General features: G+C 37.5%; 2 protein-coding genes across 5 annotated transcripts in view; one reads left to right on the top strand and one right to left on the bottom strand.

Annotated features, from left to right (window-relative positions):
* LOC110457516 overlaps positions 1 to 4,291 on the top strand; it is a 31,522-nt gene extending 27,231 nt beyond the window's left edge. For all 4 annotated transcript variants that reach the window (XM_021508834.1, XM_021508832.1, XM_021508833.1 and 1 more), the window contains exon 2: positions 65 to 4,291. In XM_021508834.1, coding sequence (XP_021364509.1) covers positions 139 to 948 — 810 coding nt within the window. In that variant the 5' untranslated portion in view covers positions 65 to 138 and the 3' untranslated portion in view covers positions 949 to 4,291. The remainder of the gene's footprint in view (positions 1 to 64) is intronic.
* LOC110457523 (U3 small nucleolar RNA-associated protein 6 homolog) overlaps positions 1 to 23,002 on the bottom strand; it is a gene marked incomplete at its 5' end in the record, with an annotated part of 114,860 nt that overhangs the window by 50,680 nt on the left and 41,178 nt on the right. The gene's annotated exons all lie outside the window — the stretch shown is intronic.

Here is a 23,002-nt window from a genome sequence, read left to right as displayed (position 1 = left end):
ATGTCGTTAGTAGTGGACGCTGTATATTGATCTGTTGATTAATTGATTGCTTGTATACTTTCAGACTGATGCATGGGACTGGTCCTACCCTAACACCATGGTGGCTTATGGGCGGCACTATGAAACACCAACTTCAGCATGACAGACATAATGACACTCAACTACCTCTTTTTTCTTGGAATTGTTATACCGTGTATAATCACTGTCACCCTCTTCATTGTATTTATATTGTGCTGGAACAAATACAGACTACGTAAGGAAATCATGACCAAAAAATTTGACCCCCACAAGAAGTTACGATCAGGGAAAGAGGCTTACAAAGTGCCCCGTCCTCCCTTACCCCCCAAATGGATCCACAGGACATCCAAATCCCAAGATGTACAAAGTATCTTACCACACCACAACAAAGCTTTCGACGTGAGTCCCGACACACCGGGAGATGACACGAGGCACATGTACAACACATTCCATGACAGTGGTATGTCTGAACTCAGTGAGATCCAGTATAGGTTTGAGAGGCAGCGTCCTCATTCTCAAGCTTCTACAGACTCAGAGGACTCTGGCTTTAGGAGTTCCAGGTCTGGACAATACTTACACAGCGCCCAAAATAGTAACGCACAGGAACTACCCCTGTTCAAACCCTTAGATAACATATCTCAACCACAAACTGTTAATATTCCCCCAAACTGTGATAATGTACGAATTTCTAGTCGCAGGTCAAGACGGAAAAGTAGGTCTCCGGCCAATCAGCGGACTAGACAGGAATGTCCGGCCAATCAGAGGACAAAACAGAAATGTGTTGATGTGAATGAGATTCTAAAGGATATTAAATCACAACCATTATCAGTGATATCTCCACAAATGGGGCAACTGACGGTAACCATGGCAACAGTGCACCACCCTAACATTGAGGACCGGGGTGCGGCTATGGCGTACTCTGTTGTGTAGTGTTGATATACAGTGATATATAATTATGTGTAGTATGTGCAAATATTGTCCAGGAGAACTTTTCGAAGCGTTGTGATTATATATCTTATACAACCAAAACCAGTGATTTTTGTTGCTGTTTTTCAATGGGATTTATCAAAAAGTGTGTTCAATTGATGGTGTAAGCTATAAGATGACCATCAATGTAGGAATTGGTGATACAATCACAGATCCTGAGAGCTGTCGACCCTGGCCAGACTGACCCTGCAAATCCAACAAAGATTACCGAGGACTTGTGATACAGGAGTGTTCTGACATGGTCAGGGTTTGTAGGTGTCGGAATGGACAGGGTTTGTTTGTATTCTGTAGTTATATAATGTATATGTGTGTTAGAGTGTTCCTTTGTGTAGTCTACCACCCTACTGAACCATTTACAAGTGCTGAGTGATCATGTTGAGAAATAAAAACATTGTGCTATGTCATAGTTTGAAAATATCATCAAGAAAGTATTTCAATTTTGTGAAGAAGATTATATCTTTTTGTTTAGATATTAGGTTGAGTGCCGAATCTCCCGTATCATAGAATTGCCCAGACATTTTACTGAGCTCTTTGTCATCTTACACAGTAAGTCATCGTGTGTTGTCAATTTCTACAATTTTGTTCAAGAAATTCTACAAAACCTGAAATCCTAGTGCTGGTTCAGGCTTCAGTCCATAGTAACAAGGTATTAATGTTTATCAAAATATTCGCAAATACACCTTATTTTACCACCAGATTATACAGGGAGGATTGTTACTGGTCTGGGTGTGTAGTTCTGATAACCAGATTATACAGGGCGGATGGTTACTGGTCTGGGCGTGTAGTTCTGATAACCAGATTATACAGGGAGTATTGTTACTGGTCTGGGTGTGTAGTTCTGATAACCAGATTATACAGGGAGGATTGTTACTGGTCTGGGCGTGTAGTTCTGATAACCAGATTATACAGGGAGTATTGTTACTGGTCTGGGTGTGTAGTTCTGATAACAAGATTATACAGGGAGGATGGTTACTGGTCTGGGCGTGTAGTTCTGATAACCAGATTATACAGGGAGTATTGTTACTGGTCTGGGTGTGTAGTTCTGATAACAAGATTATACAGGGAGGATGGTTACTGGTCTGGGGGTGTAGTTCTGATAACCAGATTATACAGGGAGGATGGCTACTGGTCTGGGTGTGTAGTTCTGATAACCAGATTATACAGGGAGTATTGTTACTGGTCTGGGTGTGTAGTTCTGATAACAAGATTATACAGGGAGGATGGTTACTGGTCTGGGGGTGTAGTTCTGATAACCAGATTATACAGGGAGTATTGTTACTGGTCTGGGTGTGTAGTTCTGATAACAAGATTATACAGGGAGGATGGTTACTGGTCTGGGGGTGTAGTTCTGATAACCAGATTATACAGGGAGGATTGTTACTGGTTTGGGTGTGTAGTTCTGATAACCAGATTATACAGGGCGGATGGTTACTGGTCTGGGCGTGTAGTTCTGATAACCAGATTATACAGGGAGGATTGTTAGTGGTCTGGGTGTGTAGTTCTGATAACCAGATTATACAGGGCGGATGTTTACTGGTCTGGGTGTGTAGTTCTGATAACCAGATTATACAGGGAGTATTGTTACTGGTCTGGGTGTGTAGTTCTGATAACAAGATTATACAGGGAGGATGGTTACTGGTCTGGGGGTGTAGTTCTGATAACCAGATTATACAGGGAGGATGGCTACTGGTCTGGGTGTGTAGTTCTGATAACCAGATTATACAGGGCGGATGTTTACTGGTCTGGGTGTGTAGTTCTGATAACCAGATTATACAGGGAGTATTGTTACTGGTCTGGGTGTGTAGTTCTGATAACCAGATTATACAGGGCGGATGGTTACTGGTCTGGGCGTGTAGTTCTGATAACCAGATTATACAGGGAGTATTGTTACTGGTCTGGGTGTGTAGTTCTGATAACCAGATTATACAGGGAGGATTGTTACTGGTCTGGGTGTGTAGTTTTGTTGACTGCTATTTTTATACAAAAAGCAACAACTAGAGAACATTTAACAACTGTAATTAAAACTCTTATAAACAAGTGTAATGTTTTCAGATGACATATACAATTTGTTCAATTTAACATATTTTTTAAAAGATTTTTAAACTTGATCTTACAACCCCCCCATTTTGTTCTCCTTGAGTTTGTTGTAAAGAACAACACAGGGTGTTAATTCATGAGCATGTTACCAATGTAATAATCAATTATGAGATTTTTAAAGAGACTGCAGATAGAATTTCAATCCTTTGTCAGCTAACATTTGATACATAAGACTGTGACCAGGTGATCAATCATATCCCCAATAGATTCATCCCCAACTTTCCTTATATCTGCCTGTTTACCATTTCCACAAATCCTCCAGTGTTGATAGTGGACTGGCCCGGATCAAAGGAAGAAGAAGTGTTAAAAATGTGTTTTGGGGGAAGCAAGGTAATATGTAGGGTAATACAAACTCCTGCGAAGGAAAGTGAACAGCTGAGCTGTCGTAATAAGGTAAACTATCAATGATTTGGTTGTGTAAACATCACAATGGACCTTGTGAATATTGCAGTGTAGACAATATTTATTCATAGACTCTGAATTCCATTTATATTACACAATGTGATCCAAGAAGGAAATTTAGTATAAAGTGTCTGTTTGGTTGAAGTTTAATGTATAATTTGCTACTAAGAACGGGAATTTAACACAATGGTATACAACTGTCCTGGTCACCTTCCAATACAACATGGTTTACAGAAGGCAGTCACAGTGTTACAGCACAGTTATTCACATTTTTTAACAATTTCAACAGTTTAAAAAATGATTGAAGGATATTTAATGAAAAAGTTACATTTTTATTCTGCTATGTTTACCATGAAGCACAATTTTTACTTGAAAAACCTTCAACTGTTTTCATTTATAAACTACATAGGTAGTTATAACATGTAAAATATTTTTAAAAAAAATCAGTTTATAAAGAAACAAGGAGATATCATGAAGAAATATATTTACTATCTTACAAAATATAGCAATATTTGACAAAATGTATGGTAAAAGACATTTTTATGAACTACCTTGCTGTCAAATGGTTACCTTAACATTCCAGCTAAAACAGTCTGTTAGAACCACTTCCCATAGCTACTAATGCTAGTTGATCGTCGGTACTCCGTAAACCTGACAGAATTTGTGTTAAACACACCTTCAACATTACTGTTCACAAATTTTACTGTACAAACTGTTTTCAGTGTTTTTATTATTTATATGAAATCTGTTGTATGTTCTAGCTTCAAAATGAAGCCTAAAGAAAATAAAGAAATTAAAAAAAACATATTTCCTTTGTTTTCTTTAAATACATATTTTCTTTCCAAATACTACATAGTACATTTGTATGTGTTTAACATCCCAATAAGTGGGTATACCCTGACAGGAACAAACCAAACGGGGAAATACAGGACAGAATATTCATGTAACGAAAGCCAACAATCCAAAAAGGGAATCATTTAGTTGTTGAGCTACTGTCTTCCTTATGAAACATTGAAAGAACTGTACATAAATTTTACAAACATATCTGCAGATCTTTTGTCCAGACTTTACCTGCCTGAGTTCTGAATCACGAACTCACTTCACATTTCAAAAAAGCATTTACTTGAGTTCTAAGTTTACATTAGGACTTGAATACCACCTAATGTCTAGCTGTTAAGTCTACATAATGGTGCACACATAACTCTTCAAGTGACTTTAAAAATATAGAATATGTTTAATACAGGTATTATCCTACATGTGTACATGTTTGTATAGTGTGCTGTTATCCCACAGTATAAAACGCTCTCCCTCACTGATGACAAGTATTGGTGACCTACGAGATCAAAGCTTCCCTAAGACCCTGAGTGACCCCTGTTTTATGTAGGTGATCCCTATTGCAGAGTTATGACAATGCTACACCACTGTTATGACTTCTAGACACTCCTATTCAGGGTCATTACACTGGTCCCACATCAATAACTACACCAAAATGGATTTCTCTTCTTCACAAAAGATTTAGAAATAATCATGATTTATAACATGATATATGAGGATAAGGTATTCATTTCTATTATGACAGCTTGTAGCTGGGAATTGTAAGTGTATAAACCCTAACTTCTGGCCCAGTGGATACAAGGTAACACACGGAGGAGTGTGGACAACATCCACTCTGATTTCCAGCCTGTAATATCTGGTCTCAATGAGGGCTGGCCAGGTTAATCACCAGATTATGGAAAGTATCCTGTCAATAGATACAGCTACCTGTATGATAAACAGACCCCTGCTGAGTCTGGCCCATAAAATCATCTCTGAATAAAGTCACAAAATTGGCATAATAATAAAACCATTTCATGTATGGAATCACAAAACAAGCCATTAATGTCTGATAAAATGAGGTCTCGCAGATTCCGTGTAAATCACTCATGTTTTCAATATTTCAAGGCAAAATTTTAAGTGGACAGCATTTTTATGAATTTCAACAGAAAGCCTAACACCTGAGAACGTAAGATATGACACCTCCTCCTATATTTACTGATAACAGACAACACAGCACATAGACAATCAGTGTTTTACTTTGGTGTAGATAATTTCATTACTATATCAGCGTGGAATGACTTTCAGAGATATCTGTTATGCAATTTGTAGGTGTTGGTTGGATTTCATGCGGAGGTGCTCGTTTGATTTTATTTGGAGGTCTGTGTTTGTTTGATTTTATTTTTAAGTATTCAGCTGATTTTATAAGAAATAATTATTACATTATCAATGTAATAACATTAGTTTGTAACTGAATGTGAGCTTCTTTTCTGATTTTGTTAAAGATATCTCAAAATTTAATTTACAGGATATAATGTTGTGGAGTATTGAGTAATATATAATGGTTTCTCCATTTCACACCTGTTTTTAACTTTATCATAAATAACCACATGTGGTACAGAACACAATTAGTAGATACCATCTTATCCTGATCGGTGAACAAAGTCTCTCTCTATTTCTAATTTGATATAAAGTGGCCATGCATATCTATCATCAAAGCTCCAGGCAATGTAAACCATAATAATCAGACCAATCTAGATCATAAGAAAGTTTGATCTGATAAGGCATCATATTGACCAATGCTTACATTATACTGACCATGATCTTGCAATAATATGCAATCTAGTTTGTGGATCAAAGAGAAAACGCCACACATGAAAAAGCTGTCTGACCTGCAGTATTACATGGACCAGGCCAGCTGGTTTGATGTAGAAGATAAGGGAGGACTGGACAGACAAGTATGACCAGCAGGTGTATAAACAACCTTTACTCTATAGTGGTCAATTGTTTATGGTGAATCAGGAGGTCACTTAATTAAGTTAATAGATATTCAGATTGGTATTGATTTATGTATGAAACATATATTTATATGATATCTGAAGGTAGAAGTAACACACAGAAAAAGTGTTTGATTATTAATTTAAACATCTTCATGAAGATGTAGATATATAATTGTAAAATTAATGAAATGTAAAATCTGAGATGTCCTCGGTAAGAGGCACAGATCCACCAGGTGGTTAGACAGAGTCATGACTTATGGCCAATAGCTTGCTGGAATGGTGTGCAATGTATGGAAAGAAATGACCTTGCCTTATCAAGGTCAAAGGTTCTGACAAAAAACTCAACCAACATCTTCTGAAGAAACAAAAGGCCATGAGTTGTGTTATTTGTCCAGTTGCTTGGGAAATGTTTTGTTTTAACACATTTCACCTATATGACATTGAATATTGGTTGTGGTCATTTCTTTAAGTCAATAGTGAAGCACTCCATGCCAGCAAGATACTGGCTAAATATCATAATCCAAGCCTATTTGTTCTTCAGAAGAAGTAAGCTAAACATTAACAAATTTGACTCCTGGGACTTTGATTATAGATCAAGGTCATTTTTTTCTTGCAAACTTTGTAGAACTCTTTGCCACCAACAGGTAAAACATCATGAATCTTTGCCCTATTCTTCTTAAGAAAAAATAACAAATTTGGCCTCTGTGACCTTGACAGTAGGTCAATGTCAATTTTTATCACCAACTTTGTAGAACCTACTCCTGGCCAGCAAGTTACTGACCGTACACCGCTACTTCAGGAGAAGTCGTTTGATTATAAGTACTTTAAAAAAACTTTAATAAGTCAAGGTTATTTATATCTGGAAAAATTGTAGCACTCTACGCCAGCAGGCTACAGGGCAACTATTTCAATTCTTGGCCTTTCAATTCTTCACATTTACATATTTGACCCTATGGTAACTTCAAAAGTAAGTCAAAGTTATTTCTTCCACAAGCTTGTTGGACTTCATCCCAGAAAGATACCTGCCAAATTTCATGATCCTATGCGCCAAATGGTTCTTCAGAAGAAGTTTTTCAAAGGAAAAGTTGACAGTGGAAGGACAGACAGAGAGATGATGCCCCACAGCACAAGCTTGCTATTTATTTAGGCCAGATGAGATTTAAACAAAATATGTGATTATATGAACCTAAAAGGTGGTATTGACCTCCACTTTGTCTTGGTCAATATCTCTTTCTGGAGTCTATATAACTACATATTCACCTTAAGAATAGTATATAACTGATAATTATTTTGCTGCAAAATAAATTACTGAAGATTGTTTCTGAATCTAGTTAGTAAAAGATGAGTGTTTAACCAGAGAGCTATCTAAATTGTTCAGGTACAAGTTATTGGAGATATCGGAAGACAATCCACAAATTATTAGAGATATCGAAGGACAATCACTAGTTGACAGTAGCATGCTGTACTCAAGATAACTCTTATCAATACATCTGATATTAAACCTACAAAATGTGAATTATCAAATAGCCAGCAGATAACCACAGGTCAGCCCTGTACACACTCCTTGATCCCTCTACAAACCAACTCAATCCTGTGTACACAAAAGATGAAAGACAGTAAATCCCCTCTGTCAGGGTATAAAGATAAATCAGCCCATTACGACCTGCACATTGATACGCTCTGTGTACACTATATAACCTTCAGCTTTGTTTTTATATCCATGGCGATGATTTCATTTGATATTCATCCCTGATTAAAACATCCATTATAAAGATGGAGCAGGATTCAGGAAATCTGACAGACATTTTTAACAACTTAAATCTTCAATCATATGGCCTGCAATTGTTAGCCGGTGTTTAAAAGATAGTTTGATATTTAAATTGTGTAGCACTTCGTCAAATGTTATCCATCTTAATTAATTATACAGAAATAAGGAGATAAAGAGAAATAAAAATATATTTCCTGCTTGAAAATACGGACATTCATCAATTTGGCTTTTCTGTAAAAATCATGTACAATTATGATTTCCCCCCCAAAGTTACAAAGGTCAACATTCATTTTGTCCATTTCAATGCCAAACACACGGGAGGTGGCTATTGTGTACATTCATTACTGGTTTTCATGGCGTTGATATTGCTTACACTAATTGGTTATCTCCGTATCGTGTACAATGACAGTAATAGACCCTAGCTATAGTATCAATAAACGCCCAGTATTTACACAAAGCTGTCATCTTTGTCTCAGGATGACCGCCCCTAATTTGTGACGTGTCCAGCTAAGACTAACAATGAGCTATTTAGGGACCCTTCTGTCCTTCTGTCCACTACTGGACGTTCAAGTGCTAAGGTCTGCTCTCCAGCGAGCCATCATCAGCCATTTGTCACGAGAGGGGGCAGATTTGTCACCTGTCTCGAGTAGCGATCCATCACTGGTCCTCTCCCTACCTAATGGTCCTTACTCACCATTCACCCAATCCCACCAAAAACACCTACAATATCCTCATTTTCTGGTTCACTGCCAGTTTAATTTTTTAACAGCTTTTGTAGATGGCCATAGTACTTCACTGGACATTTGACCACTGCTGCCTGACCCAGCATCTGACCACTTGACCAGTCCAGCCTTGAGATTTGTCTTTCAGCATAGAGGTATAAATGAACGAGTACTTTACAAATAAAAAAGCCCTCCACAGTGCAGAAAATAAATTTGCAGAATTCACAAAGGAGAGAATGTGTCAACAGCTGGTAGAGTTGTCTCAATATGTGACGGTTACCTGGGCGCCAGATACATTCGTGGATAATTAGCTGTGGGTTGTGTCTCAGTGACGCCACAATTATTTTAAAACGACGATTATTGAGTCTGGAAATGTGGCCATGATGAAGTGTAGGAATGATTTCATTGCCATTTTATAGGTGTTTTACATTTATACAGACAAATCAATTCTTGATTTGTTCTGTATTTCATTCAAGCATTACATAGAAATTCAAGTCTGATTACCAAAGAAGCAATCTTTTCTTCAACACTATAAGTAGCTCATTAATCCACTGTAAACTTGTTGGGAGTTTTAAATAGACGTGTAAATGACAATGTACTTTACTGAAAACCAAACTTTGTCACCTTGCGGTATGGTCTCTATTACATCATACACAGCGGTTCAATGCTTCTGGTAAAAGAAAAAAAAGAAACATAAAGAATATATGCTTATCTTTGCCATGTGCAGATTTTGTTCAACTTAGCCTTAATATCTTGGTAAAATATGAATACTGACCAAGTTTCATCAGAATCCGATCATAATTGATTGAGATATTGTACAAGAACTGTCGACCGATTGTAGCACGGTATACAAATCAATTATTCATAGATTTTGTTCAACTTGGAACTCAGCCTTTATATATATTGGACATGCTGACCAAGCTTCATCAAACCAGAATGATGTTGAACTAGAACACTGACAGGTCAGGAAGGGCCCCGTCTTGTGGCAATATATCCCCCATAATCATCAAGAAGCAATCTGCCCATGTAGCTGAGCTTGTTGTTTGACATTTGGACTTCAAAAAGAATCGCAAGGAAGCAAAATATACATTTCACATGTACTATGATGTGAGTCTTGTTTCCTTCCACTTCCGTATTTGCTGGGCTAACAGAAATGTAAATACCGGTGCAATACTCATTTGTTAGCTTTGATTTGTTTTATTTCACCTTATATACCTCCTCCATCAAGAGCCAGGGTCAAAATCAGAGATCCACTTTGTCTTTGACCGTTGGACCCAAATGACCTTGACCATTAACCCAAAGACCCTGATCTTTGGTCAGTTGACTTATTCTTTAATTCCGACCAACTTTGCTTCATAATATCATAACAAAATGTTCATCAGTGAAAAATACAAAACTTGACCTTGACCCTTTGGACCTCGTAACCTGGACCTAAGGTCAGTTGACTCTGTGTTAAGTTCTGAACAAGTTTGCTACATTATAACATAAAATGACCTTGACCTTAAGTCAGTTGACTCCTTTTTAAATTCGGACCAACTTTGCTTCATAATGTCATAACAAAATGTTCATCAGTGAAAACATACAAAATTTGACCTTGACCTTTGACCCAGTGACCTTGCCCTTTGGTCAAATGACTCCTTGTTTAAATCCCACAAACATTGCTTAAAAGTGTCATAACGAAATGTTCACCAGCAAAAAAATACTAAATTTTACCTTGACCTTTGACAGAATGACCTTGACCTTAGGTCAGTTGACTCTTTGTTTAATTCCAACCAACTTTGCTTCATAAAGTCATAACAAAATGTTCATCAGGGAAAAGCTACAAAATTTGACCTTGACCCCTGACCTGATGACCTTGACCTTTGGTCAGTTGACTCCTTGTTTAATTCTGAGCAACATTGCTTCAAAGTGTCAAACCAAAATGTTCACCAGTGAAAAGATACAAAATGTAATCTTGACCTTTAAATCTAATGACCTTGACCTTTGACCTCAACTTTTAACCTCAGTGTGTCTCTTTGTTTATTTACGAACAATTTTACTTCATAGTGTCATAAAATGCTCATTAGTGAAAAGCTACAAAATTTGACCTTGATCCCTGTCCCAATAACCTTGACCTTTGGTCAGTTGTCTCCTTGTTAATTATGAGCAACATTGCTTCAAAGTGTCATACCAAAATGTTCACCAGTGAAAAGATACAAAATGTGACCTTGACCTTTGATCCAATGACCTTGACAGTTGGTCAGGTTTACTCCTTGTTTAAATCTGATCAACTTTGCTTCATCATGCCATAACAAAATGTTCATCAGTGAAAAGATGCAAAATTTGACCTTGATCTTTTAACCTAATGACCTTGACCTTTGACCTTGACTTTTTACCTCAATGTGTAGTTTTGTGAACTGAACATCTTTCATGTACATCGGTCAATAAATACTTAAGTTATCAGTCAGGAACAAAATTTGTGGACGGACAGACAGACAGACAGAGTGATTACTATAGGGCACCCGTATCTCTGATACGGGGCCCTATTAAGTTATCTTGCGGAAACATTCGGCTGACATTGACCAATAAGGACACAGTATGCTCACTAATTATGCACAGTTTTTGCTCATCTTCAAACTTGCTTATTTAAATACATTTGAACACATATTTTTTTTTTTTAATTTGCACTGAAGTTTTGGAGCCTTTATTTAGACATTAAACTTCAAACGTATTCTGTGAAAGCAAAGGTAATCTATCAATCGAGTTGTCCTTTGGCTGCGGTACATCCCTCCTACCTAGACTCTGTTCCCTGTACGAGCCACAAGTAATTCCATTTTAGTATTTGAATCTGGTCAATAATTTGCTGTTTATTCATTCTCATTTGAATAAAATGAGCATAAAGATTTCAATAGAGGTAGTAGATTGTACAGATAATCACGTGTTTTACATCATATCATGTCTGTAGGAATGCAAACGCAGACATGTAATGGCAGGGCTCGGGTCACGGTATCTTCCAGTCGTTATAGTGATGCCTACTTAGTGGCCGTCACAAGCTTTGTTGGAGTCTGATCGGAGCAGATGAACAATGGTGTACAGAAGAAACCTACCAGAGGCGGTGTCAGTCATCCAATTTAATTGTCAAATATGGCAGGAGGATGTTAAACTCGCGCTCAAGTCTTAATACCAAACAACCACCACTAAAGACGTCATCTAAAACAATATAATAACCATCAAGTATTAGTCATATCCCAGACACAAACAGAGCCAGTCATTTCTGACACCAAAGATCCTGTCCTGACTGGCAGCAGCAACTGTCATTTCAGAGGCTGGAGAGTGCCATTCATTGGGAGGGAAGTACAAAATAAGGCATCAGCTGGCTATAGAGTATCATACAGATCATACAGAGGCTGGAGAGTGCCTTTCATTGGGAGCGGAGTATAAAATAAGGCATCAGCTGGCTATAGAGTATCATACAGAGGCTGGAGAGTGCCATTCATTGGGAGCAGAGTATAGCATCAGCTGGCTATAGAGTATCATACAGAGGCTTGAGAGTGCCATTTACTGGGAGCAGAGTTTAGCATCAGCTGGCTATAGAGTATCATACAGATCATACAGAGACTGGAGAGTGCCATTCATTGATTGGGAGTGGAGTATAAAATATGGCATCAGCTGGCTATAGAGTATCATACAGATCATACAGAGACTGGAGAGTGCCATTCATTGGGAGCGGAGTTTATCATCAGCTGGCTATAGAGTATCACACAGAGACTGGAGAGTGCCATTTATTGGAAACGGAGTATAAAATAAGGCTTCAGCTGGCAATAGAGTATCATACAGAGGCTGGAGAGTGCCATTTATTGGGAGGGGAGTATAAAATAAGGCTTCAGCTGGCTATAGAGTATCATACAGAGGCTGGAGAGTTCCATTCATTGCGAGCGGAGAATAAAATCAGCTGGCTACAGAGTATCATACAGAGGCTGGAGGGTGCCATTTATTGGGAGGGGAGTATAAAATAAGGCTTCAGCTGGCTATAGAGTATCATACAGAGTTACAACAGACACTATGGTATACAACACAACTACCCGTACATACAATATAATTGTTAGCTGCACAATACTTCTTAGCAGTAATTTGAAGTTAATGGAGGCTGGAGGTTAGTAAGATGAGCCTCTCTGAATTTTGAGGGAAATCACGCTATCAAAAAGTTATTTCCTTAGTCCTAGAGCAAATAATTAACCTAAATTACCTATATTTATCATTGTAAATAAAATGATTTGTATCCTAGCTTTGCTGCATCACACTATTAAAACTATGGTTTTTGTGCATTAATCACACTTTATTTCCTTGCTAAAACCAATCCTTGTAAATCAGTACAGGAATCAAGTTCATCTAATGCTAGAACCCCTCTATATTAATACAGCTGGACCTTACTTATTTCAGGCTAGAACCGCAATATATTTCCAAGATAAAATTAGGGTTTATTAATTGCCCTGCTGAAACACACTATATGGTATATACTTTAATGAAACAACTGGAATGCTAAATTCCTGCTATGTTAGTAATCACCTACTGCCATGTTAGAACCATGATAATGATTCAAGGTTCTTATATACCGCTTTATCACAACCTAGTTCGAAGGTCGTCTCAAAGCGGTTCACAAATTATTATCCGTGGAACCAGCCAATATCTTTCTCAACTCCCTGGGGACCACACAGCCAGAGCTGCCATTTCGGCACTAACAGCAAGCATTCAACAATTCTAGTGTGCCCAACCACATACTCATTTACAGCTGAGTAGACTGGAACAAGTGGAGTAAAGTATCTTGCTCAAAGATACAACACAGTGCCGTGCCGTGCCGTGCCGTGCTGGACTCGAACCCACAACCCTTCGGTCACGAGCCTGGCATCCTACCACTAGACTACCGTGCCTCCTGACTTTATTTTACCATACTTTATTTCCATGCTAAATCCCTGCTTTAATTTTATTAATTTAACTAAAACACACTAAAACCCTGTTACTAAGGATATAGAGAGTAAATCCTGAGCAGGTTACAATCCTGCTGACTCAGTACTAAGATCTTGCTATATACTCCTGCTTCATTTCCTCAAATTCCTGGTGTAATCAGACTGTCATTCGGCCTCCACAGATACCCATAATAGATGTACCTCCTCACTCGATCTATCTAGAAGGGGCAACAGAGTTTAGGAAGCACCACACAATTTGTCCTGTAACAACTGACGTTATTGAATTTTCCTGTCATCAATTTTGCTTCTGGTCAAATGATAATTTATATAATGGCACTCAGAACAGACAAAAATAAATCCATTCTTGGGTAATTGTGCAGTGTGGCCAACGGAGTATCCTTGTAAAGGTCCTAATCATTTGAGAGGAAGTGATGTCCGAACCTCCGTACACAGAAGTAAATCCTGATGACAAATATTCCAGCATGGCCATGTGTTCTCCACGGCTATTGATTGAGTATCCCTCCCCTCCTCCCTTTGATTTGTCTTCAGTTTTACTTGTAAATAATTTCTGTGTCAAGTCTTCATGCTCATCATGACATCAAAATTAAAATAACTGTCATGAATAACCTTCAGGCAGAGAAAACATTATTTTTCTGTCAAAACATTTTTTTGAAGGTGGGGGGGAAATATTCATTTCAAACTTAGAGGGAAGGACAAAGAAAACTCCAAGGCGGAGGAGCTTGTGGACTGTCTAACCCATGGTTGCTTTAGCTGACCAAACAAAACTCAGCCATTATGTTCCCGGACAAGCTTGAAAATAATTCCCAAACAAAACTCAGCCACTGTGTTCCCAGACAAGCCTAAAAATAAGTCTTTATGTCCCCAAGCAAAACAGAAAATCAGCGATAATGTAATAAACAAAACAGAACAAGAGCTGTCGGAGAACAGCATAGCTTGCCTATGTATGTTATTATAATACTGCAACTATCAATAAAAACACATGTATAGTAAAACGTCGTTTTATTTGCCACCTCACTTACCACCAGGATATTTCAAGGACTGTTAAATGTGTAGAAACATCTATGTGAAGTGATTGTTAAGAAATTAACAAAGTGCAATAAAGCTGTTTTTGGACGCTAAAATATGAAAATATGGTTCAACACATTGCTTACACTCAATACAAATACTTAAACTTCATGATAGACAACAGCCTATTGATGGTGGTGGTCCAACACTACCCAACAAAACTTGCCCAAAAACTTTAACCTCAAAGCTTACCCTAAAACATTAATCAAGTCCAATAAAGCTGTTTTTGGCCCCTAAAATATGAAAATATTGTCCAGAACATTGCTAACACTCCACATAAATACTTCAACTTTATAACAGACAACAGCCTATTGATGGTCGTTGTCCAACACTTCACAAAAAAACTTGCCCAAAAACTTGAACCTCAAATTTAACTAAGTCCAATTAAGCTATTTTTGGGCCATAAAATATGAAAATATGGTCCAGCACATTGCTTACACTCGATATAAATGACCTTAACTCATAATAGACAACTGTGTATTGAGTGTGATGATCCAACACTGTTTAGAAAAAACTTGCACTGAAACTTTAACCTCTGAAGGTTACCGGATGCCGACGACGGGGTGACTACCCCAGCCCCCCTATTCTTCGAATAGGCGAGCTAAAAACATCAGTTACATAACCAAACAAATCAATAAAACATTGATACAAGCACAACAGAAACTAAGCATTAATATATCCAACCAAAACAGAAAACCAGCGGCAGGGTACACCAAACTATCATAATCAGCTTACAGAACTATAGGGTAGACCAAACTATCATAATCAGCTTACAGAAGCGCTTACAGAACTATAGTGTACACCAAACTATCATAATCAGCTTACAGCACGGTAGGGTACACCAAACTATCATAATCAGCTTACAGCACGGTAGGGTACACCAAACTATCATAATCAGCTTACAGAACTATAGGGTACACCAAACTATCATAATCAGCTTACAGAACTAAAGGGTACAACAAACTATCATAATCAGCTTACAGAACTATAGGTTACACCAAACTATCATAATCAGCTTACAGAACCGCTTACAGAACTATAGTGTACACCAAACTATCATAATCAGCTTACAGAACTATAGGGTACACCAAACTATCATAATCAGCTTACAGAACCGCTTACAGAAGATTACATTTCAATTGTCTGTGACCAACACAATCTATATTGTTTTATAATTGAATTTCTTAGAAACAATCTACTGGTATTGTTTTATAATTGAATCTACCGGTAATAAAAAAAATGCCATCAGTGGTTGTCTCCCCTGAACAAGGAAATCTTCTGGTTTAAACAATGAAACAATTACACATCACGTTTTTTTTAACAAACTCATTATTGCTGTTTATAATTTTCGTTGTCCCCACCCTGATTCTGTTACATAATTGCTATGGGGTGATGTCCCTGGTTGTCCAGTCTAAAGTGTGTCACCTGATTCCTTGGTAATTTGTTGGCCTCCTAAATCAATAGACTTGACCCAGAACCCTTGTCCCAGACATGTGTTCCTATGGCACCAGACCAGAAGACCACTACTATCCTCCAGACAAAACTCAGATATAACTGATAATAATTTTATTTAAAAAACACCCCAGTGTTGATAATGGCTCTCACAAAAAGTTTGCTAGGAGATCTGATGACAGAAATAGAGACATATTTGCCTGGATCAGGTTCCAAAATTACCCCTAGTAAACTTCCTGTCTTCTTTTAAAAAGGCACTGCTCTGTTTGCTCAGCATTTTAAATGGGTTATCATACAAACAGACATTTTGGTAAATATTTAACCGTCTACAAATATTGAATTTTAAAACAAATGCCTAGTGTATCAGCAGCAAGTTCTACTGATACCTTGTCAAAAGAGTTATTGATTTTGTTGGGAACACAGTCTTAATAGATTTTCAAGCTATAATAATAAAATCATACAAAATGTTTTCTAATCAATACAAGCCAATTTTTGGAATGAATGGCATGGTTAAATTTTAACTGATACAGGTAAAGCACCAACTGCTATCAAATCAGACTTGAGTAAGTGTCTTATGCATGCATGGATCTGACAAGTCTAAACTGTACCTGATCATCTTTATTTTCTTCATCAATCAAGATTTGTAAGTTAGAATATTTGTACCTGATGTATCAGGGATCTTTACTATCTGCAAATATTTTTTTAAGGACTGACCAAACATAGGGTAGCAGGGAATGTCCAGAGGGACTGACCCAACATAGGGTAGCAGGGAATGTCCACCGCGACTGACCAAACAAAGGGTAGCATGGAATGTCCAGAGGGACTGACCAAATTTAGGGTAGCAGGGAATGTCCATAGAGACTGACCAAACAAAGGGCAGCAGGGAATGTCCAGAGGGACTGGCCAAATGTAGGGTAGCAGGGAATGTCCACCGCGACTGACCAAACAAAGGGTAGCAGGGAATGTCCAGAGGGACTGACCAAACATAGGGTAGCAGGGAATGTCCAGAAGGACTGACCAAACATAGGGTAGCAGGGAATGTCCAGAGAGACTGACCAAACAAAGGGTAGCAGGGAATGTCCAGAGGGACTGACCAAATGTAGGGTAGCAGAGAATGTCCAGAGAGACTGACCAAACATAGGGTAGCTTGGAATGTCCAGAGGGGCTGACCAAATGTAGGGGAGCAGGGAATGTCCAGAGGGACTGACCAAATGTAGGGTAGCAGAGAATGTCCAGAGAGACTGACCAAACATAGGGTAGCATGGAATGTCCAGAGGGGCTGACCAAATGTAGGGTAGCAGGGAATGTCCAGAGGGACTGACCAAATGTAGGATAGCAAGGAATGTCCAGAGGGACTGACCAAACATAGGGTAGCAGGGAATATGTCCAGAGGGACTGACCAAACATAAGGTAGCAGGGAATGTCCAGAGGGACTGACCAAACATAGGGTAGCAGGGAATGTCCAGAGGGACTGCACCAAATGAAGGGTAGCAGGGAATGTCCAGAAAAAATGACCAAATGTATTCATGAAACCATTGTCATGCTCAAGCATGGATTTTGTGCTCAAGCCTTATTTCTTGTTCCGGTTATAAACTAATAAAATAAAATGTATTTTATCAATGATTTGGTAAAACTTTGAAGAGACTTAAAGCCAAATTCTGTTTTCATTGTTTACAATTGTCTTTTTGATCGTTTGACATGATTTAAGTGAGTTACAAAAAAGTTGGTTTGAGCACAGAATTCATTCTTGAGCATGAGAACGGTTTCATGAATACGGGTCCAGAACAGCCAGATTGAAACATACTTTATTACCTATTTTAATTAGCAATGGGATTGGGCACAAGTTGAAAAACATATACGAATTAAGCCCTTTCCCTTTGTGGGGCAGAAGGTTATGTCTAAAAGATGTTGGGCAGATAATTTAAATTTTCAAATTGTCTTCTAATAATTCCAAGAAGCCATTGGCCAAATGATGTGACAAATATTATCCATAAAAAATGACTTTATCTCATATATATCATTTGAATTGAAAGTTTTTTTTTAATTTAGATGCCATTTTTTATAAAGATAAAATTTTAAATTTGAAGGTTTGATAAGAGTTTTTGGACCACACACTTATCTGGACTCCTACTGTGCTAGCACTTATATGATCTGTGACCCAGGCCTCAGTAAACTGTGGACCGGAGCTTCACACCCACCCATCACACCCAGCTCGTCTACTTTAATTGACGTGTAGTGCCTTGGGTTACCTTAGCCTCTTTGTGAGCAAGTCAGGTAAATCCTCTTATATCCCCATCTGTTTAACAGGATATCTTATAAATGTCAGCCCCGACAGGAGCACAGTATACCCAGCCTGGAATCTGGTGTCTGCTGCACCAGGTTACCCAACCCTCTATTTACATACCAACATGCAAATCATTATACACACAGCTGCAATAAATAGCAACCACCTTTTTACAATTTATGAAAGAATTATGCTACCTGTAAACACAAGACAGAAAATGTGTTGGAACAAACTTTGGAATATTGATATGTAACATGTTAAGTTGTGTCCCCCTGGTATAATACTTTCTATCTTGGGAACATTTCTCTTTGGTAGAGCAGGACACTGGTAAACCAGTGGTCACTGGTTCGACTCCTTGTGGATCGAGGCATGGACAAAATAGTGACCTCTGTTAGGTTGTATTTAAATGTATTGATAAGTCGTTTGTGAAAGTGAATTATCTTAACCACATGTAAAAGTATGTGAAATATTACTAACAGTTACTAATTAATCAGGGTAAGCTGTGTCAGTAAAGAGGGATATAAAACAAATGTATTCATCATCTAGGAAAATAATGTATCCGTTGTATAAAACAAATGTATTATTTCATGTGTTTTTTAATGTGAAACAATGTTTTTATTCAACGTTTTATAATGTTTAAACAATCAATGAAAAAATAAAACAAAATGAATAAAAATAAAGTATTTATCATCTATAAAAGGTGATGTATTTATCATATATAAAACAAAATCTATTTTTTCATGTGCAAAACATAATCAATAATTTCCATGTACTAAGAATATATAATGCATTAGTTGTGTATAGAACACATTGTTTTTATCGTGTATAAAATATAATGTATCTATTGTATAAAAAACAAATGCCATGCTAAGGATCAGTGATGGAACTGATGACAAAATGGGGATAACATAATTTTACTTTATGCTAATTCTTCCTCTTAACATGAAGATGAATGAGAAGATTAAGATGGTTCAAACGGTGTGTAACCCAGGACAGTTATACTTTCAGCCAAAAGCATGACAAAAATCGCTCACGTGTAAAACATGTTTAGATATTGACGGTGATACACGGTCCTAGGTCTACGCCTCAGTGAACACATCAATGCTACTACCATCTGCACTTATTGTTTATTCCCCTTTCTACTAGCAAAAAATACGATACACCTTACGTCTCCTGCTACAGCAACAATAATACGTAGGGAGTCGGTGTCCTCCAGATTTACTGTGCAACACCTTAGGTGTCCTGTTGTCAAATAGCTACAGCAACAATAATACGTAGGGAGTCGGTGTCCTCCAGATTTACTGTGCGACACCTTATGCTCCTGTTGTCAAATAGCTACAGCAACAATAATACGTAGGGAGTCGGTGTCCTTCAGATTTACTGTGCGACACCTTACGTCTCCTATAGTCAAATAGCTACAGCAACAATAATACGTAGGGAGACGGTGTCCTCCAGATTTACTGTGCGACACCTTACATCTCTTGTAGTCAAATAGCTACAGCAACAATAATATGTAGGGAGTCGGTGTCCTCCAGATTTACTGTGCAACTCCTTAGGTGTCCTGTTGTCAAATAGCTACAGCAACAATAATACGTAGGGAGTTGGTGTCCAGTCTCAGTAAGACAATTATCTTTCTGAACCATTAGCCCCAAATAGATGGTGAAAATACAGCTCAGCTATAATGCCCAGAAGTAATGCATGCTTGGTGAATGATTTTATTACTGGACAAAATAAGTCAGTGCCCTTAATCAATCCGAGATAAAGTCTGTAAACAAACAATAAGGTACAGGTCCTTTTAATTTACCCTCACACTTTCAATTATCTGGGTTAAGACAGTCATGGTCTATACTTTTAACAAGATGTCCTCATTCCAGTTAAAAGGACCATATTTATTCTTTTCAACAAAGTTTTCTTTTCATTTCAAAACAGTTTTTTGTCCTCGGGCAAACTTCAAAACTGTTTAACGAGTTCATAAAATTAGTTTTTACACCGACTTCTTTTGAATATGCTTATTTTTTCTGAACTTAGTAATCATTTAAAAAAATCTATCCTGCACTCAGAACAATGTTAACTTTGGGTCAATACAGGTGAGCACGACGTTATACCTCCCTATACAGACACAGGAAATCAATTCTTTTATAGAACTGAATGGTTTTTGCACTGTGTGTCAATATCGTATTTTGGAAATATTTAAAGAGAACTAGTATTTATACGAGCTCTCTGACAATCCCAACAAATGTAGACTGGAAAACAATGTACTTTGCCGTGACAGCAAATGATTGGGCATAAACTTGATCTGGTAATCAGTAGTGATGTTCAAAGGCAATTATTTGTAATCAATAATCAATGTGTTCTGGTTGGGAGCTGGCTGTCGAGTCTCCAGCCCCCATTCTGTCTAATGATGCTGAGGAGAAATTCTGTTTACTCATAAAGTTTGACGTATCTGATAACAGAACATCCCCAAACCTCAATCTATACGACTTTTTGTAGTTACCATTCCCGTATAAAGCAGACTTTTTAGGTTACGATTTCCACATAAAAACCGAGACCTTATAATGACAGGTCCATTTCAGTTCTCCCAATCTTTATTGTCTCACTAGAATATTCATTTACTATCGTTCCCAAGTTTACGGGACACAAGCAATGAATATGTCCCTGTTGAAGTTTGCCTATCCTGAGTAAGCTGCCTTTAAATGATGCAGTAGTGCCTGGTTGTTGGGAAACGTAGGTGCTGGAGAGCCAGACCCACTCCAAGGCGATCACCTCCTCGGCTACATCCCTGTACAATTATCCTATGTATATGTACAGCCCTATAAGTGTTCCCTAATACTAGACTGAATACAAAAGCTTTATAAAGGCTAATTGCTTGTGTATCAATAAAAGTGGAAAGGAAGTGTCTCGTGGTGATATCAGACACCTCGGTATAACATATATCAAAACAAAGGTTCTGCTCAATTATAGGTCTATTACATGTCCCCGCTTTTACCATCAACAGCAAATAATTTGAGAATCAGAACAAAATACAGATATTTAATATACATGATGACCTAACTTTACTAATGTTTACTTATTACGAAACTTTCAAATTCAAATGTTTCCTGAATTGTCAAAATTTGGAACACTATAATCCAAGTTAACACTTGGTTGCTTAACAACATGGAAAGTTTAAATAGACTTTTTGCAATTAACATTTTTCATTTTTCATTTTTTTTTTAGATCATATCCAGCATCTGAAGCAGGTATTGAGATCCAATACCGATGACGCATCCAAATGTAGTTGCTGTAGTATTTGCAGTTTTGAAAAGCATAGCTAAACCTATAAAAGACATCGCAGCGGGATCATGGTGCCCTGCATCATAAGACCTTCATTAGTTCTATGTTATCTTTAATTTTCCTGAATGTTTCTCTTATCTGTTGGAGTTAAAGTCTTGTCAACAGTATACACATCTTGGTGTAACTTGATTAAAATTTCACACTGCTGGGTTTGAGAGTTGTCATTCAAAGTGAGGTCAATATTTATTTCTTCAGAAATAGGGATAACAAACTTGTCAAAGTACAAGATGGCTGCTTGGTGGCCATTTTGTTTTTCAAATCAGTCCCAAAGTAAAACATGCACATCTATGGACCATGGGCAATCTTCATATGAAATTTATGCTTCTTCAGAAATAGTGATAATAAACGTCAATGCTCAAAAATCGAAGATTACTGCCTTGCAGCCATTTTGCTATGCACAACTTTGGACCATGGGGAATACAAGGAGAAGCAATAACAAACTTGCAGTTTCAAAATCCAAGATGGCTGCCTGGATAGCCATTTTTGTTTTTCAGATCAGTCCCAAAATGAAAAATGCACAACTATATATATATATATACGCAATATGAAATCTGAGAAAAATATATTAAGTCCTTTTGAGAATCTGGACCAAGAAATCAAGGTTATATTCAGTGCATGAAGCCAGCAACTAAATAGAATGCCCATGAATTATTTATAATCCAAGTTTAGTTGGTTTATCGTTCATAATTTTGGAGAAACAGAGCTAAACACAAAAACTTAATACCATTAATTAGGAAACTCAACAAGAGGCCCATGGGCCTTAACGGTCACCTGATATATTTATACAGAGAGTTGATTTTGTTTTTAACATGAACAGAAATATTATTAAAAGTGACAAAAAACAATAAAACCACCTTATTCAATATCTAGCATACAGATTTCAGACTAAAAAGGATTTGAAACTAGCACCTCTGATTCTAAACAAGGAAAATGAAGAAATTTTAGCACACTGACTCCATTGAGCCCCACCCTACAGCCCTTGGGGGAAGGGCTGGCTCAAAATTTTCAAAGTATCAAACTGTCAATTCAAGGTTATAATTCCAATCAAGTTATTAACATGTAATATTCAAAGTATCATTTGCCATTATAAACCATAA

This window comes from Mizuhopecten yessoensis, unplaced genomic scaffold (assembly GCF_002113885.1).
Source record: "Mizuhopecten yessoensis strain PY_sf001 unplaced genomic scaffold, ASM211388v2 scaffold9173, whole genome shotgun sequence".
NCBI lineage: Eukaryota > Metazoa > Mollusca > Bivalvia > Pectinida > Pectinidae > Mizuhopecten > Mizuhopecten yessoensis.
This window is presented reverse-complemented; position numbering and strand designations above follow the sequence as displayed.